General features: G+C 36.9%; 1 protein-coding gene across 3 annotated transcripts in view; it reads right to left on the reverse strand.

The window, feature by feature from the left end:
• Positions 1-17592, reverse strand: part of MIB1 (mindbomb E3 ubiquitin protein ligase 1) — a 124865-nt gene that overhangs the window by 82604 nt on the left and 24669 nt on the right. For all 3 annotated transcript variants that reach the window (XM_036009221.1, XM_036009220.1, XM_028523921.2), the window contains 3 exons: positions 5608-5712; positions 3391-3457; positions 1868-2072 (listed from right to left, as the gene is read on the reverse strand). In XM_036009221.1, the coding sequence (XP_035865114.1) occupies positions 1868-2072; positions 3391-3457; positions 5608-5712 (377 nt within the window). The remainder of the gene's footprint in view (positions 1-1867; positions 2073-3390; positions 3458-5607; positions 5713-17592) is intronic.

Here is a 17592-nt window from a genome sequence, read left to right on the forward strand (position 1 = left end):
TATTATAAATGGAATTGTTCTCTTAATTTCATTTTCAAACTCTTCATTGCTAATGTACAGAAACACAAATTATTTTTTTCTATTAATCTTATATCCTACAACTTTGCTAAACTCGTTTATTAGTTCTAATAGTTTGTGGATTCCTTAGGTTTTTCTATGAACAAGATTATATCATCTGTAAACAGAGATGGTTTCACTTCTTCCTTTCTCATCTTCCTTTATTTCTTTTTCCTGCCTAACTGTCCCAGCTGAACTCTCTGGGACAGTTCTGAGTAGAAGTGGGGAAAAGAGACAATCTTGCTTTGTTCCTGATCTCAAGGGAAAAGCATTTATTTAGTCTTTCACCATTGAGTATGATGTTACCTGTGCGGTTTTCACAGATGCCTTCTATCAGGCTAAAGAAGTTCCCTTCTGTTTCTAGTTATTAGAGTTTTTATCATGAAAGGGTGTTAGATTTTGTCAAATGCTTTTTCTGCATCTCTTGATATGATCATGTATATAAGATTTAAACACAGAGCTAATTCTGTATTTTGGTAAACAACTAAATGTTAATTTTTCTTATTTTCTATATGACCTCTTCCCCTAAAGAACCTCAGAATTAACTGGATGAAAACGGTGAAGGGATTAAGAAGTACAGATTGATAGTTACAAAAGTCACAGGGATGTAAAGTGCAGCATAGGAAATACAGTCAATAATATTGTAATCACTATGTAAGATGCCAGATGGGTACTGGAAATATCAGCGGGAACACTTTGGAAAGTATATGATTGTCTAACCACTATGCTGTATATCTACAACTAATACAAAATAATATGGAATGTGAACTGTAATTGAAAAAAAATTTCGAAGGAATAAAAGAAATAGTTTATGTACATGTCAGTAATAAAGCTGGATTATTATCCAACTTAACTACTACTTTTTCTTTAAAATACCATAAACATACAAGTACATTAAGGATCATATTTTTGATCCTTAAGAACAAACAGATAAAGACACAGGAACCAGACCAGTGTGACTCAGTTGGGCATCGTCCCGCAAAGCGGAAGGTTACCAGTTCAATTCTTGGTCAGGGCATGTGCCTGGGTTGTGGGTTCAGTCCCAGTTGGGGCTCGTATCAGAGGCAACCAGTCAATGTTTTACTCTCACACTGATGTCTCTCTCCCTCTCTCCCTCTCTAAAAATAAATAAATAAATAGCACAGGCCCAGTCTCCAAAACACTCACAACCTAGAAATCAAATCAATGAAAATTGTAATAGATGAATAATGTGTGCACACAGCAGGAGAGCAGAACAAGAGAGAGGTTCCCAAACTATATGAGCTCAATATTTACAGGATACAGACGAGTTAGCCCAGGAAGAGAGGGAATAAAGGACGAAAGGGTACTGCGCATGAACAGAATGGTATGTGCAAAGGAACAGAAGTATGGAGATGCACACAATTCTATGTTGCTGATAAGGATTAGTGTGTATGTGTCTATGGCAGGAAGAGCTGTGTTACCAGAACGACCCTGGTGACATGGGCCAGAAGAGTTTTAATTTTATCCTCCTCATTAAGGATAGACTGATACAGTCAAATATGAACACAGAATTTTTAGCTAAACTTGGACCTGATGATATGATATATTCTGCTCTCTGAAGGGAAGTCATAGAACATTGTCATAGAACATAAAGATATTCATATAAATACACACACACACACATACTTCTTGCCATTTGTTCCTTTCTACATTACCAACATATTCTGAATTTTTACCTACTGAGAGCTATCTTTAACAGTTTTTTGGTTGTATAACATAATTTGCTTTCTTTAAGGCTCTTTTCTCTAGTTTTATTTGCCATTACTGAAAATTAACAAATACCACCAACCTATTGCCACTTGGATACTGTACTACAATATCATGATCTTCATCAATGCCACAAACAGTTCCAGTTGTAGTTAAAGTCTCAAACATGCCATCAGTCCATCCTCCATGACCGTGCTGCAAAGACTGTACAATTTCTAGGTCAAGATCTATATTTACCAGGTCACCAATCTGCAACCCACCAGGATTCCTGTTGCCATTCTGCTCACCTGTAATTGCAGAGGGAGTTGACAATGGAAAAGGAAAGTCACAGCAACAATACGCAACTACATTATTTTTAAACAAGAATAAGCTCTAGATTTTTAGTTTCAGTTAACATCTAATCTAAAATGTTTTGAGAATATAATGTGTCAAATTCTAGAACTAAAGCTTTAAAAAATGAAAAACAAACACCAGGCTCAAAGACTAAAATAACGTGAGAATTTATAATAATGACTGAACGGGAGTAAAATCTATAAAAGACTATGCAACCATGTATCAGAACACAAAGTTCTGATGTTGAAAATACTCACTCTTCTGCCTGGACGACTGCTGACTATCACTGCATCAAAGCCATGATAACTAACTAAAGCTTAGGAAAAAGAGCCCTGGAACTACTTTTTTCTCTGAAGTGCTTTGTACTATATTTTACCAATAATTTTTGTGATATTTGCCTTAAGAGCATTTTGAAAGATTTCAAAGCCCATTCCCTACATTATTTTCAAAAGTCATTCTGGGATAAAGGATTCATGATCATGAAACACTACAACAAGAGATCCAAATGTGTATGTTGATTCTATGTTTTTCTTGTGAAGGCAAGACACAACAAGCAAGTTTCTGATACTAAGAGAAATGGATGCTCTCAGCAAAAACTTAGTATTTCTTCTACATTCTCCTTTTTTAATAAAATAATGTATCATATGCAAGAAAAGAGCACTTTTTGACTGAAAAGAGTGCTTTTTAGCAAATAGGCAGATTCAATGATTCAGAAAAAAAAACACAGTTCATATGAGAAAGAAAAGCATTCAGAGACTAACAGGTTAATCAGAAGAATGTGGTAAATGTTAATAATGGCAACAATAAAGAATCTATAAAATGAAGGTAGTTTTGGTTTTCTTGTTCTTTTTTAATGGTACGTGAAATTTTATTCATTATATTACCCTAATCTTGGGGCTGTTCTTGTATTCAGAAGGCATTTTTACAGAAATTCTAAGGGTATCATAAGCTTAAACTGTCAGATCCTCTTCTCAATAGTTTGAGATGTAACATCTAACACAAAATTTTTCAATCACGTAAGTTTACGGTCAACAGACAAGTTTCAAATATATTATGACATAAATGGCATGTCAAATCAAAAGCTATGAAAACTTGGTGTCTATGCAAATCATTTAAAAAGAACAAATTCTTTAAAAGCAAAATAAAACCAAAAAAGTAACTCTTCAAATAGCTTTAATGGTAACTAATTTTTAAAAAGTCCAATTTAAATATGTTCTGATTCCTTGAACTCTGACCCATTATTCAGTAATTTTCTCAAGTCTGCTAACTCACCCAGCACAGGGCAGTGATCTCTGTAGAAAGAACCTCCTTTGGCATCCTGGACACACTTCAGATCAGACTAAGAAGGAAAAAAAACAAAAATCACTCTTGCAAATGTCAAGTATAGCTTAATACCTAAAACGGGCAAAAGTGTTCCATCAGAACATACCCTCAAAAGAAGTCTAGAGTAGGTCTGGATTAATAGTCACATTTAACATGGCTTTCAACAGCACCCCTCAAAAACAATAAACCTGATCTTTATAACATTTTCAGAAACACATGTTAAAAAAAGGAACTATAACAAATACCTAGTATTTAAAATGTTCATAACACCTTCCATTTAAAAGATACTTTTACCAAAAAAAAAAAACTCAACTCATTTGATCATTCTATAATTTCTTGATATAGAACCAAAGTCCTTTGATTCCTTGTCTAGTTAATGTTCCTACTGACATCAACGTTAGTCCTTACTTCACCATCATTTAGTTAACTTTGCTTGTACAAGAAAACAAATTATTATTTAAGTATCTGAATGGGAAGGCAGTGGTCATACCATGAAAAAGTAGAGAAAATGTAAACTTAGAAGAGCAACCTTGAGGCTACTGTGAAAATTTAGAAGTAGATTTCATTAAAAGTTCCTAATACCACCTATTAAAAATAGGTGATTAGTATATATTTATTATGGAAAGGAGCTCCTTTACACACACAAACACACATGAAAGAAAGAGGGGAAGACAACCCAACTCTTTTATAGCTCCTCTGTCTTTAGAGTATCACATTAGGTAAATCCTAGCCAAAAACACACAGGGGTCAAATTGTTTTAGTATCATACTCAAACCCAGCAAATTTACTTCTAGTAATATATCCTAAGGAAATGCACATGCAGACACTTGTACAAGAATACTTTCTGAAACAATGCTTGCAAGAAATAAAAAGACAACTATCAACAGAAATCTCAATATATAATTACACAACCATGCAAAGGAGTACTACTCAGCCTTAAAAAAGATTATGAGTATATATACATACCTAAAACTTATTAAGTACCTGAATACATATAGCACATAAAGCTTCATTTGAAGCAAGTTAATAATAAGTAGGAATCCTACAAAAATCCACGATTTAAAAATGGACAGGCATGAGGATAATGACAAACTGATCTTCAATGCTATATCCAGTTATAAATACTGGCAAGTAAAAGTATGCATTTAGAGTCATGTGGCTGGCCTTTATACATAAATAAAATAAATCAAAGGAACAATGGAATATTTTCCTCTCCTAATGAGGGGCATAAAACAGTTGGAAAAAAAATGAAATTTAAAAAATACTTTGAATGAGGAATATATTCAAGATGGAAGGGATAAAAAAGACATATGTTGGCATTAATATAATATTTATACTCTATAAATTAAATAGCTGAGGTCAATATTTGAACAATGACTCATGAATGCAGAAATATAGGGCAATCCATTGAATACACCACCATTATTCTCCTAAGCACTTTACTAATTCAAAGTGTTTCTAATTCAATCATTTTCAATTATCAACACTACACTTTCAAAATACAGTGAAAAAAAATCTCCTTAAAAATAATTTAAACTTGAGGGACTGGGTCAAAAAGGTGAAAGGATTGAGAAGTACAGATCAGTAGTTGCAACATAGTCATGGGGACTGTAAAGCAAAGCATCAGAAATATGGTAAATAAAACTGTAACTTAAAAAAAGAAAGCAGAAGGGGCAGTTGTTCTATATTTTAGAAACATGAAATGAATACCTGAGTACATATATTAATTATACAATTACTATTACACTTTATTCTTAAAATGAACTTTAGAGTAACCTTCAAAAACAAAGTAATTTTTCAAAAAAAATAATTTTAATACCTACTGTAATTTACACTTTCATCAGCCACCAAAGCCTAGAATACAAATATACAATAAAAACCTTATAATAATACTATTTTCCAAGACCACGCCAAGGAGCAGCCTTACAGATGGTTCTATATCTTATATTCTTAGATTGACTATTAAACAGTTCGAACAAATATAGTAAAAATGTAAAGTTTATTAAATTTTCAATTTACAGATTCCTCTCCTATTGCATATTCATGATGATTCAGATGGCTGTATTTTGACAAAAAGAGATGACAAGGGGGAAAAAAATAGAAGAATACAATTACTTCCTTTCTTTCATCTATCCAATGTTTTCTTTTGTGGTTCTTACTACTTACCATGCCCTCAAAACCAACTCTGTAAAGGTTCTTAGCACCATTATCCCAGAGAACATATGCTGCGCTATGTGGGCTTGATGCACTCCAGTCTTGGATTTCTGTTACCTAAGGGAATTTTTTGAGAAGAGAAATTTTTTAAAAGGGGAGAGAAGAGGTTAGTTCTTTAAGTCAAATTTAAATCTTAAAAATCGTTTAAGTTATCTTATGTAAAAAGATAAGAAAAATGCTTATTTGCCAAATAAATGTCACTTCTAATAAATAGTTGAATTATTTTAAATTGGAAGGCTTAGTGATTACAATAATAATTTTCAGAAAATATGTAACTCAATACAAAATTTTAAATTTTTACTCTTAAAGGGCTCCTTTCAAGAAGAGTATTTTCTTTTGGCAAAACAGCGGGATACAAAGTCAATATCCAGAAATCAAAGGCATTTCTGTACACCAACAATGAAACAGCAGAAGCAGAAATCAAGAAAAAAATCCCATTTGAAATAGCAAAAAAAAAAATAAAATATCTAGGAATAAACCTAACCAAAGAGGTAAAAGACCTGTATTCAGAAAACTACATAACACTGAGGAGAGAAATCAAGGAAGACACAAACAAATGGAAACATATACTGTGTTCATGGATTGGAAGAATTAATATCATCAAAATGTCCATACTACCAAAAGCAATTTACACATTCAATGCAATACCTATTAAAGTACCAATGGCATATTTCACATAGAACAAACACTTCAAAAATTTATATGGAACCATAAACAACCCCGAATAGCTGCTGCAATTTTGAGAAAGAAGAGTAAAGTAGGAGGGATCACAATACCTGACACTAAACTATACTACAAGGCCACTGTAATCAAAACTGCCTGGTACTGGCATAAAAACAGGCACATAGACCAATGGAACAGAACAGAGAGCCCAGAAATAAACTCAAGCCTCTACGGTCAATTAATATTTGACAAAGGAAGCAGCAACATAAAATGGAATAAAAATAGCCTCTTCAACAAATGGTGTTGGGAGAACTGGACAGCTACATGCAAAAAAATGAAACTCGAGCATCAACTTACACCTTATACAAAAATAGATTCAAGGTGGATAAAAGACTTAAATATAAAGCGTGACACCATTCAAGTCCTAGAAGAGAATGTAGGTAGGAAAATCTCAGATATTTCACGCAGAAACTTTTTTATTGACTTGTCTCCTAGAGCAAGGGACATATAGGAAAGAATAAACAAATGGGACCTCATCAAAATGAAAAGCTTCTGCACAGCTAAAGAAAACAGTATCAAAATTAAAAGAGAACCAACTGTATGGGAAAACATATTTGCCAATGATACCTCAGATAAGGGTTTAATCTCCAAAATATATAAAGAACTTACACGACTCCACTCTAAGAAGACAAGTAACCCAATTAAAAAATGGGCAAAGGACTTGAACAGACACTTCTCCGAGGAGGACATACAGAAAATCCAAAGACACATGAAACGATGCTCGATATCACTAGCCATCAGAGAGATGCAGATTAAAACCACAATGAGATACCACTTCACACCAGTCAGAATGGCCATCATAAAGCAATAAACAACAAGTGTTGGAGAGGCTGTGGAGAAAGGGGGTCCCTAGTGCACTGTTGGTGGGACTGCAGACTGGTACAACCACTATGGAAAGCCGTTTGGAATTTCCTCAGAAAACTAAAAATGGATCTGCCTTTTGACCTGGCAATTCCACTACTGGGACTCTATCCTAAGAATACTAAAACACCAATTCAAAAGAACCTATGCATCCCAATGTTCCTAGCAGCACAATTTACAATAGCTAGGTGCTGGAAGCAACCTAGATACCCATCAGTAAATGAATGGATCAAAAAACTATGGTACATTTACACAATGGAATTCTATGCAGCAGAAAGAAAGAAGGAGCTCATACCCTTTGCAACAGCATGGATGGAGCTGGAAAGCATTATGCTAAGTGAAACAAGCCAGGCAGTGAAAGACAAATACCACATGATATCACCTTTAACAGGAATCTAAACAACAAAACAAAAAAAAACTAGCAAAATATAACCAAAGACACTGAAATAGGGGATAGTCTGACAGTGACCAGAGGGGAGAGAAGAGGGAATTTCAGGGGGGAATGGATAGGGTCTACAGGAACAAATTTGGAGGACACATGGACAAAAACTAGGGGTGAGGGGTAATGGGGGGTAAGGGGAGAGGGTTGGGTGGGTGGGCTGGAATGGGAGTAGGGGGGAGAAAACTGTACTTGAACAATGATTAAAATAAAAAAAAAGAAAAGAAAAAAAAGAAACCCTAACTGAATGACTGGAGATCATTGATCTGATTTCACTTGGAATAAGTATATAGAAGGATTGTTTAAAAGCAATTAATGGGCATTAAAAAGTTCTTTACCTAACTTTTAATTTAAAAATTAAATACATTGACAATATTTTTCATTTTCAATATGTAACATATTATTTGGTCTTTTAAAATATTCATCTTTGTAAATTTCCTAATACATATTTATTAATTGCACATTAAATAAATATATTTTAAAAGACAATAAAAAAAGAAGAGTATTTTCTTTTAAATTCATTATTTAATATATAATACAAAATATTTAACCAAATACCCAGAATGATTCAAGATTAACCTGCTCTCTGGTCAGCTAAAATATGACAATCACAAGGTTCAATGGCAATGTTCAAGAAGACTTGAGTGATTTTGTTCCCCCAGAAGTTTCCTCAGTTGCCCCCAAAAGCAGACCACCTAAGCTAAAACACCATGGAAACCCAGACACAATTTCAAGGTCCCACATGGCACCAGACTGATTTGTAAACTTATTTGATATTAGAAAAGAAATTACTGGGGTTACTATTGCTTAAGGGCCAAGAGTCAACTACACAAAAATGATACAGAATGAGCACTAAACTTGGGTATTCTTAAATAAACTAGTCTACAGCTAAGACTGGGAAGTTGCACTTGTTCAACTTATTATTTTTCTCCATCTTAACACTTATAATCAGCCATTTTTAATAGTTAGAATGCCAGAATAAATATAAATTTTTTAGGAATGACCTTAAAAACAGACTATTTCAAATAAGACATATAATAACCCTTTCATTTTTGCCCTGTATTAGAGATACTGTTTGGTAAGCTACATGTTTTATGACGAGCACAGTCAAAATTATGTTTAAGATTTAATCAAACATTTAAGAAATACTTCAAATTGTTAGTAAATAAGTCCACTTATTCTTTTAATTGTGAAATAAATTACATATTATAAAAATATATGTAAACTTTAAAGAACAAAAAATTAAATTAACACCAGCTTAAGCAAAAGAACACTGTCAATACTTTTCAAGTGTCCAGTATGCCTCCCATCAATCCCATCGTCCTCCTTCCCAACAGAGGTAACTACCACCCTGAATTTAGAGTCCATCACTGCCTTCCTGTGCTTTCTGGTTTTCACAACTAACCACTATAAAACCCTACAAAGCAACAGTTTCTAATACTCTCAAGTAAGACAGTCAACCTTTAGTAAAAAAATTCCTTCTGGTTCTAACACAGTCACAATGTACTTCATTTGGTTTAAACAATGCTCTGCAAAATTAAATGTTTTTATAAGGAGGACAAAAAAGCATTTGACTAAAATGCAAAGGCTACAAATTTTATTCAAATCAAATGGACCCTGACTTTCAAATTACCTGGGTTAAACATAAGTTCATTAGTCAAGCTAATGAAGGAATAAATGAAATTCCTTCATTTGATAATAAGATTTGATTACTGAGGAGGAAATAAAATGGAAGGCATAGGAAATAACTACTATCAATGTTATGCTTTGAATTTGGATTAAAAGAAATGTATGCAGAGTTGCTGCTATAACCATTATGTAAAATGTTCTTGAGAAACTCTATAAAGAATCAAATTGACAATACCTGCATCCACTGATCATCTTGAATCTTAATATCATTAACAACAGGATGATCAATCAGACTTTATGTGATTCCTGATGTGATGCAATACAAAGTACACAGCACCACTTATGAGGTACTCTTGCCAAAATAAAATTGAACCTGAATCTAATCAAGCCTCTACATCTAACAACTAGTTTATAAAAATACAGGGGTTAGAGGAACAAATTTAAAAATAATATAAAGAATCAATCAGCCAATCCAAAGAACCTAGTTTCTTAACAAATGAATGGCATTTTTTAAATGTTGGTAATTTTTAAATTCATTTTATTTTATTTTTAAACTTACATTATTGTATTGTTTCCATTACTGTTTGTCCCCTTAAACCCCTCCACCCCGCTCCACAATCACCACACTGTTGTGCATGCACGTCTATGAGTCTTCCTTTCTGCTCCATCAGGGGATAGGTGCATGGGAATTCATTATACTATTTTTTTCTACTCTGGTGTATGTTTGAAATTTTCCATAATAAAGTTTTTTAAAAAAGAAATATATCTATTGTACCTACATGAAACACTTGACACATTCAAAAGCATTTGTAAAATGAATAAAAGTCCTAAAATACTAACACAGATAGTGGTAACTGAAGAAAGACTTTAAGAACACACTACACACTGACGTGATGTCTTTATGACATGTGTGTCAAAGCCCACACTTAACATGTTCATTTTTGTGTGTGAACAGTTATCACCATTCAAATCATGGTACAAGTACATGATGAGACATAGTTTGTGTATTGCAACAACAGCCTGGGTTGGTATATATTGTATTTTTCCGTGTATGATGTGCTCCCATGCATAATGTGCACCCACATTTTTCTACACATTACATACCAGGTCGTTATACCCATTACAATAATTACATACCTGTGGTATGTAATTATTACACCTATGTATAATGCACATTCTTATTTTTCCATTAAAAATTTGGGCAAAAAAAGTTCACATTATACATGGCAAAATACAGCACCTCTTAATATAGCTCATAATAGCCTTATTGCTGAGCACATATAGGAATGAAGGGAGGATGGGGAAACTTAAATCTCAAAAAAAAGAAAAGAAAGAAAGAGAGGAAATACACTATTCACATTGGTTACACCAAGGGATTGGGACAGAGGAGCCAGCACTTAAGGGAAAGGGGGGACTTCAAAACTTTCTTCACTCACATACACACACAAAAAAAGTCAGACAACTAAAACTATGCTTGATCTCATAATGTGCTTAAAAATACAAGGTCTACCTGGAAAAAGTCCAGCCCTTCTTAATGTAAAAAGAACAATTTACACAACACTGATGTAACCTGGCAGCCAAGGAATGGACTGAAGGCATTCCAGTCCATTCCTGGCAGAGTGGACTGGAATATGCATGCACAAACAATGATGACTTCACTGTACTAGTCAATTGGGGCAGTAAATGCCACTGCATGAGTCTGTGTACTGTGTGGCTGTCACATTCAAAATGACTGAGCAGAGCAACAAATCTGCATCAAATGTTGCATTAAGCTTGAACATTCCTCCATTGAAACTATTTGGATGATTCAAAAGGCCACGACTACAGGTAACTGGTGACTGACAGCTTCATCACAATGCACCCACTCATGCATCATGTCTTGTGCAGAGTTTTTTTGCAAACTATCAAATCACCAAGGTGAATCACAGCCCCCGCCCCACCCACCCTCCCACCCCCCCACAGCCCAGATTTGGCATTCTGCAACTTCTGGCTTTTCCCAACACTAAAATCACTTTTGAAAGGAAAGAGATTTCAGATCATCAATGAGATTCAGGAAAATAAAACAGGGCAGCTGATGGTGATTGGAAAAACTACATGAGGCCCCAAGGTGCCTACTTTGAAGGGGACTGAAGCTTCATTGTCCTATATACAATGTTTCCTGTATCTTGTATCTTCTTCAATAACTGTCTCTATTTCTCATATTACTTGGCTAGGTACCTTCTGGACAGACCCTGTATATTACCCTGAAGACTTACTATTATATTGTATTAAATTCCCTCACTCAGAGTCATGTATGGAAGACTATTTATTTTCACTCATTTTCTTCTTAAAATGCAATATGTACTACATTGTAACAAACCACAAATGTAATACTGATGACTGGAAGTTTCAAGAATGCCTACTTTTTACCTCCCAAAAGAAAGTGAATATAACAAAAACCCCAGAAAGTTCCATGTATGTGACCTCAGACTTTAAAAAGCTGCCTTCGAAGGCTGATGAAAATAAAATTTCAACCCTCTGACCGTGTAACTTAAGTGTGGGAAAAATATAAAGTTAAAAATTTTTTAGAATGGGAACATTAAAAATCTACTTCTCATGCACTCTTTCAAAATAAGTTACTAGAATGTATTCTCTAGCAAAGGTAAGAGGTAAGCTAAGATGATGTAATATGATACGAAAACATGAGATCCAGCCAGGAAAGAGACAAAGGCATCCAACACAGGGAGTTTCTAGGATGACTCCTGGTTCAGCAGACATCAAAAGTGATCTGTTCAAACTGTAGCCAAGTGATTCACAGGCCAGACATGTTGAGACCTCTTATCAGCAAAGTACCCACTGACACTGTTCTATTTCAATGACCTGAGGACACTGCTCAGTGAACCTGTCCCAAATTCTCAAGTATATTTGGCTTGTTGAACTACGTGATGGTGAAGTTCCTACTCTCCTCTCTATCCCCCCTCCCATTCCCTGCCACCTAAGATCAACTGATGTCGCTCAACTCACCCCACAGAATATTCTGCTGCTAAAACTTTGATGTAGACCATGGTCTACATCAAGCAAAGAAATACATAGCAAAGAAATACATAGTAACCCATCCCCTCTGACCATATTCCTGCCCAATGTCCAGCATTTGGCTCATATTTCTGCCCTGCCTGATGTCCTGTGGTGAGTCCTGCATTTCCTAGGACTCACTAATGACCTTGCCCACTGACTAGCCCAGAAGGACCCTTAATTTCCAAGAATGAAAGGGGAACAGAGGCCACTATCCCTTTTCTGAGCCCTCCTCCGACAGTCACAGTTCCAATAGGCAGGTACTGTATCTCGAACACCATCAACCTGGCCAACACTATTTGTTCCACCGTGGAGATCCCCTGAGATTTCCTCCCACACAACTTATGGGCCCACCCAAGCTGCTTTTCCATATGAATGGCTGGTCTTGGCTCATGTTTCCCAACTTCCTAAATCCTTTCAAGTAAGCAATAGCTGGCCTCAGTGAGCCCTTGGCCCCTATACCTCTTGCTAAGTGGCCCCAAGACCAGTATTAGCAGAAACCAGCCTACATTCACAGCTAGGCTTTGTGTGGGAATCTCCAAGCCCAAAACAAGCAGCAGCCATCTCAGATTGCTTTATAGCTCAGGTAGGGTGGCCCTGGAAAAACACAGGTGGGGGCTGACCTTGGCCTGCACCACCCAGGAAACCCCAGAGCCTGGGCACCCAGTGAAGAGCTGCAGACCACATCAGAGCACCACCACTCTGCTCCTGTACAGCTGACCCTCCAAGGAGGTTGGAGATTGGTGGTCAGTGGCCATAGCCCATCCTTGCAGCTGACTGGCTTGGATAAATCCTTCCCACTGGCTTGCCAAAAGCAAGCAAGACTCAACTACAAGTGGAGAGTATACTCAGGCCACACAAGGGGCATACTTCAAGTACCCACTGTGTGATAGTAGAGGCTGTGCCACTGTACCCTACCGGACACCTACTACATACATTAGGTCATGATACCAAGACAGGGAGTCAGAGCAGCTCTACCTAGTACATAGAAACAAACACAGGTGGCTGCCAAAATGAAGAGACAAAGCAACATGTCTCAAAAGAAAAAACAGATCAAAGCTCCAGAAACAGAGCTAAACAAAATGGAGATAGGAGATCTATCAGATAGAGTTCAAAACACTGATTATTAGGATGCTCAAGGAACTTAGTGAGGACCTCATCAGCATACAAAAAATTGTCAGAAATGGAGGATACACTAATTGAAATAAAGAACAACATAGAGGGAAACAATAGTAGAGTGGATGAAGCTGATAATCAAATCAACGATTTAAAACATAAGGAAGCAAAAAACAATCAGAACAACAAGAAAAAAGAATCCCAAACAAGACAGTGAAAGCAGCCTCTGGGACAACTTTAAGAGATCCAATATTCACCTCAGAGGGATGCCAGGAGAAGAGAAGGAGCAAGAAATTGGAAATCCACTTGAAAAAATAATGAAATGAAACTTCCCGCCCTGGCTGGCATAGCTCAGTGGATTGAGCACGGGTTGCAAACAAAAGTGTTGCAGGTTCGATTCCCAGTCAGGGTTCATGCCTGGGTTGCAGGCCATGACCCCCAGCAACCGCACATTGATGTTTCTCTCTCTCCCTCTCTGTCTGCCTCCCTTCCCTCTCTAAAAATAAATAAATAAAAATCTTTAAAAAAAAAAAAAGAAAGAAACTTCCCTAAAATTATCAAGGAAATAGACATAGGAAGCACAGAGAGTCCCAAACAACATGGATGCAAAGAGGCCCACTCCAAGACACATCATAATTAAAATGCCTAAGGTTAAAGATAAAGAGAGAATCTGACCAATCAACAGATGAAGCAATTTGATATATATACATACAAAAATTAGGTTTCCTTCCTATACCATACACAAATGGATTACAGATTAATTAAATGAACATATAAAATAACTTTATAATCCTGAGATGAGAGAGGCATTCTTAAATGAGGAAAAAGAAGAATTTATAATTTTTGTCATATACCATCTAAATTTTATCTACTATGTACCATTGGCAAAGTACCTAGAGTTATGACATTTTTTAAGTTTATTTTTTTACGGCAAGATGGAGGAATAGGTGGATGCACCGTACCTCCTCGCACAACCAAGAACTGAACAACAATAATTTACAACAATGATTTGCAGTCATAATATCAGAACTGTCAGAAGATTTATCTAAATGGAAGTCGGACAGCCAAGAAGTTGAAGTAGACCCGTACATCCAGACTGGTAGGGGACGACTAGCCGAGCGGGCGTGGGGCTGGCGCGGGTCCCGGTCGCGCGTAGATCGGGGGAAATTTGGCGCAAAATCGGCGCGACAGCAATCCAGGGCGCGGGAGCGCAGCGGTGATCCCTGAGTACGCAAGCAGCGGCTGTGGGAATCAGTGGGGCAGCGACTGTGGACCAGGGCAGAGCTCACGGCCCAGAAGCCCAGGGAAGTGTCTGGCTCCAGGAGTACAGAACGGTCGCCATTAATCCCTCCTGTCCCCGCTCCCGCCCCTGCCCCCACATATAACGTCACAAGCTAGCGACTGGGGCACCCAGCCCCGGTGAACACCTAAGGCTCCGCCCCCTACCATAACAAGAGCGACCAGACCGGAGAAAAAATAAATAAATACATAAATAAATAAAATAATAGGAGAGACAGGGAAAGACAGAAGATATGTTTCCAGCAGAACAGATCAGTCCCCCAGGACTCATCCTTTTGAGTGACCAAGAAATAGCCAATCTATCAGATGCACAGTTCAAAACACTAGTGATCAGGAAGCTCACGGAACTGGTTGATTTTGAATGCAAATTACATGAAAAAATGCAGATTACCATAAAAGGGATGCAGGAAGATACACGGAGGAGAGCCAATAGTGAAAGGAAGGAATCTGAGTCTCAAAACAACACAGTGGACCAGAAGGAAGATAGAATCAACCAAGCAGGAAAGCATGATGAAATAAGAATTCAAAAAATCGAAGAAAAGCTTAAGACCATCGAGGACACCTTTAAACGTTCCAACATCCGAATTATAGGGGTACCAGAAGGGGAAGACCAACAAGTGGAAAAGTTATTTGAACAAATAATAAAGGAGAACTTCCCCAAACTGGCAAAGGGAACAGTCTTCTAAGAAATCCAAGGAGCACAGAGAGCCCCAAAGAAGTTGGACCCAAAAAGAAACACACCAAGGCACATCATAATTACATTAGCCAAGGTAAAAATGAAGGAGAGAATCCTAGAAGCAGCAAGAGATAAGGGGACAGTCACCTACAAAGGAGTCCCATCAGACTGTCAGCTGATTTCTCAAAAGAGGCCTTACAGGCAAGAAGGGGCTGGAAAGAAATATTCCAAGTCATGAAAGACAAGGACCTACATCCCAGATTGCTCTGTCCAGCAAAACTCTCATTTAGAATGGAAGGGCACATAAAGTGCTTCTCAGATAAGGTCATGTTAAAGGAGTTCATCATCACCAAGCCCTTACTTTATGAAATGCTAAAGGGACTTATCTAAGAAAAGAAGATAAAGAAAAGACATGTATAGTAAAAGGACAGCAAACTCACAATTATTAACAACCACACCTAAAGCAAAACCAAAAGAAACTAAGCAAACAACTAGAATAGGAACAGAACCACAGAAATGGAGGGCACATGGGGGGCTAGCAGTAGGGGTGGGAGAAGGAGACAGGGGGAAAGGTATAGAGAATGAGTAGCATAGAATGTAGGTTGAAAATAGATAGGGGGAGGGCAAGAATAGTACGGGAAAAGTAGAAGCTAAAGAACTTATAAGCATGACACATGGACATGGACTAAAGGGGGGGAACGTGGGTGGGAGAGGGGGTACAGGGTGGAGGGGAGTGAAGGGGGAAATGGGACAACTATAATAGCATAATCAATAAAATATATTTAAAAAAAAGAATAAACAGTAATGAACTCCTTCAAAAAAAAAAAGATAAAGAGAGAATCTTAAAAGCAGCAAGAGAAAAGAAGTTAGTTACCTACAGGGGAGTCCCTATAAGACTGTCAGCTGATTTCTCAAAAGAAACTTTGCAGGCTAGAAGGGATTGGCAAGAAATATTCAAAGTCATGAAAAGCAGGGACCTACAACCAAGATTGTTCTACTCAGCAAAGCAATCATTGAAAATGGAAGGGTAGATAAAGTGCTTCCCAGACAAGAAAAACCTAAAGGAGTTCATCATCACCAAACCATTGTTATATTGTTATATGAAATGTTACAGGGAGTTATTTGAGAAAAAGAAGATTAAAAATATGAACAATAAAAATGGCAATAAATACATACCTATCAACAATTGAATCTAAGTAAAACTGAACAAACAAGAACAGAGACAGAATCACAGATACAGAGAGTGTTCTGATGATTGCCAGATGGGATAGGGGTATAGAATAATGAGTGAAGGGTTAAGGGGATAAAGAAGTACAAACAGGTAGTTACAGAATAGCCATGGGGTTGTAAGGTACAGTACAAGAACTGGAGTAGCCAAAGAACTTATATACATGACCCATGGACATGAACAATGGTATGGGGATTGCCTAAGGAAGTGAGATATTGTTGTTAGAGGGAGGCAAAGGGGGAAAAATTGGGACAATTCAAATAGAATAATCAATAAAATATAATTAAGAAATAAAAACTACACTAACAATGAATTTAGAGTTCACAGTATTTCTCAGATACACTTTACTATTGAATATCAGACATCCTTACAAAACACATGCTATTACTAAACTGACAGCTTAAACGTCATGGCTTAACATTAATTTCATACAACCGTGCAGCTAGTCATGACCTTGAACCTATGCACCTAATGTATGTAAAAATATTTAAGAGTTTGTATATCTCAGATCAGCCACAAGCTCCGCAGTGTAAAAGGCCCACAGAATTCTGCATGCACACAGAACTACTCAGACTCACTCACTCTAAGCTCCAGTGCTGGGGAAGCAGCTCAAATGGCACAGGGACATATACGGCTAGAAACTGAATTGTCTGGCATCAGAGAGAGGGCTGGAGTGGCAGCTTTCTCCCCAAAAGAAGCTCTGGCAGATGCCACTCCTCCTTTGCTAAGCCTTCCCCACACAGAGCTGGCTGGCAGGTGCCATACCTGAGTCTCCATCAACCTAGCCAACACTATTCACCCTGCCCTGGTGATTCCCTGGGTCCCTGCCCCACCCAACTGTGAGCCCATCAAAGCATTTCTAGTGGCTTTTCCATATAAATGGTCTGTCTTTGCTCATGCTTTAGACTTGCCTAA

Source organism: Phyllostomus discolor, chromosome 9 (assembly GCF_004126475.2).
Source record: "Phyllostomus discolor isolate MPI-MPIP mPhyDis1 chromosome 9, mPhyDis1.pri.v3, whole genome shotgun sequence".
In the NCBI taxonomy this organism is placed as follows: domain Eukaryota; kingdom Metazoa; phylum Chordata; class Mammalia; order Chiroptera; family Phyllostomidae; genus Phyllostomus; species Phyllostomus discolor.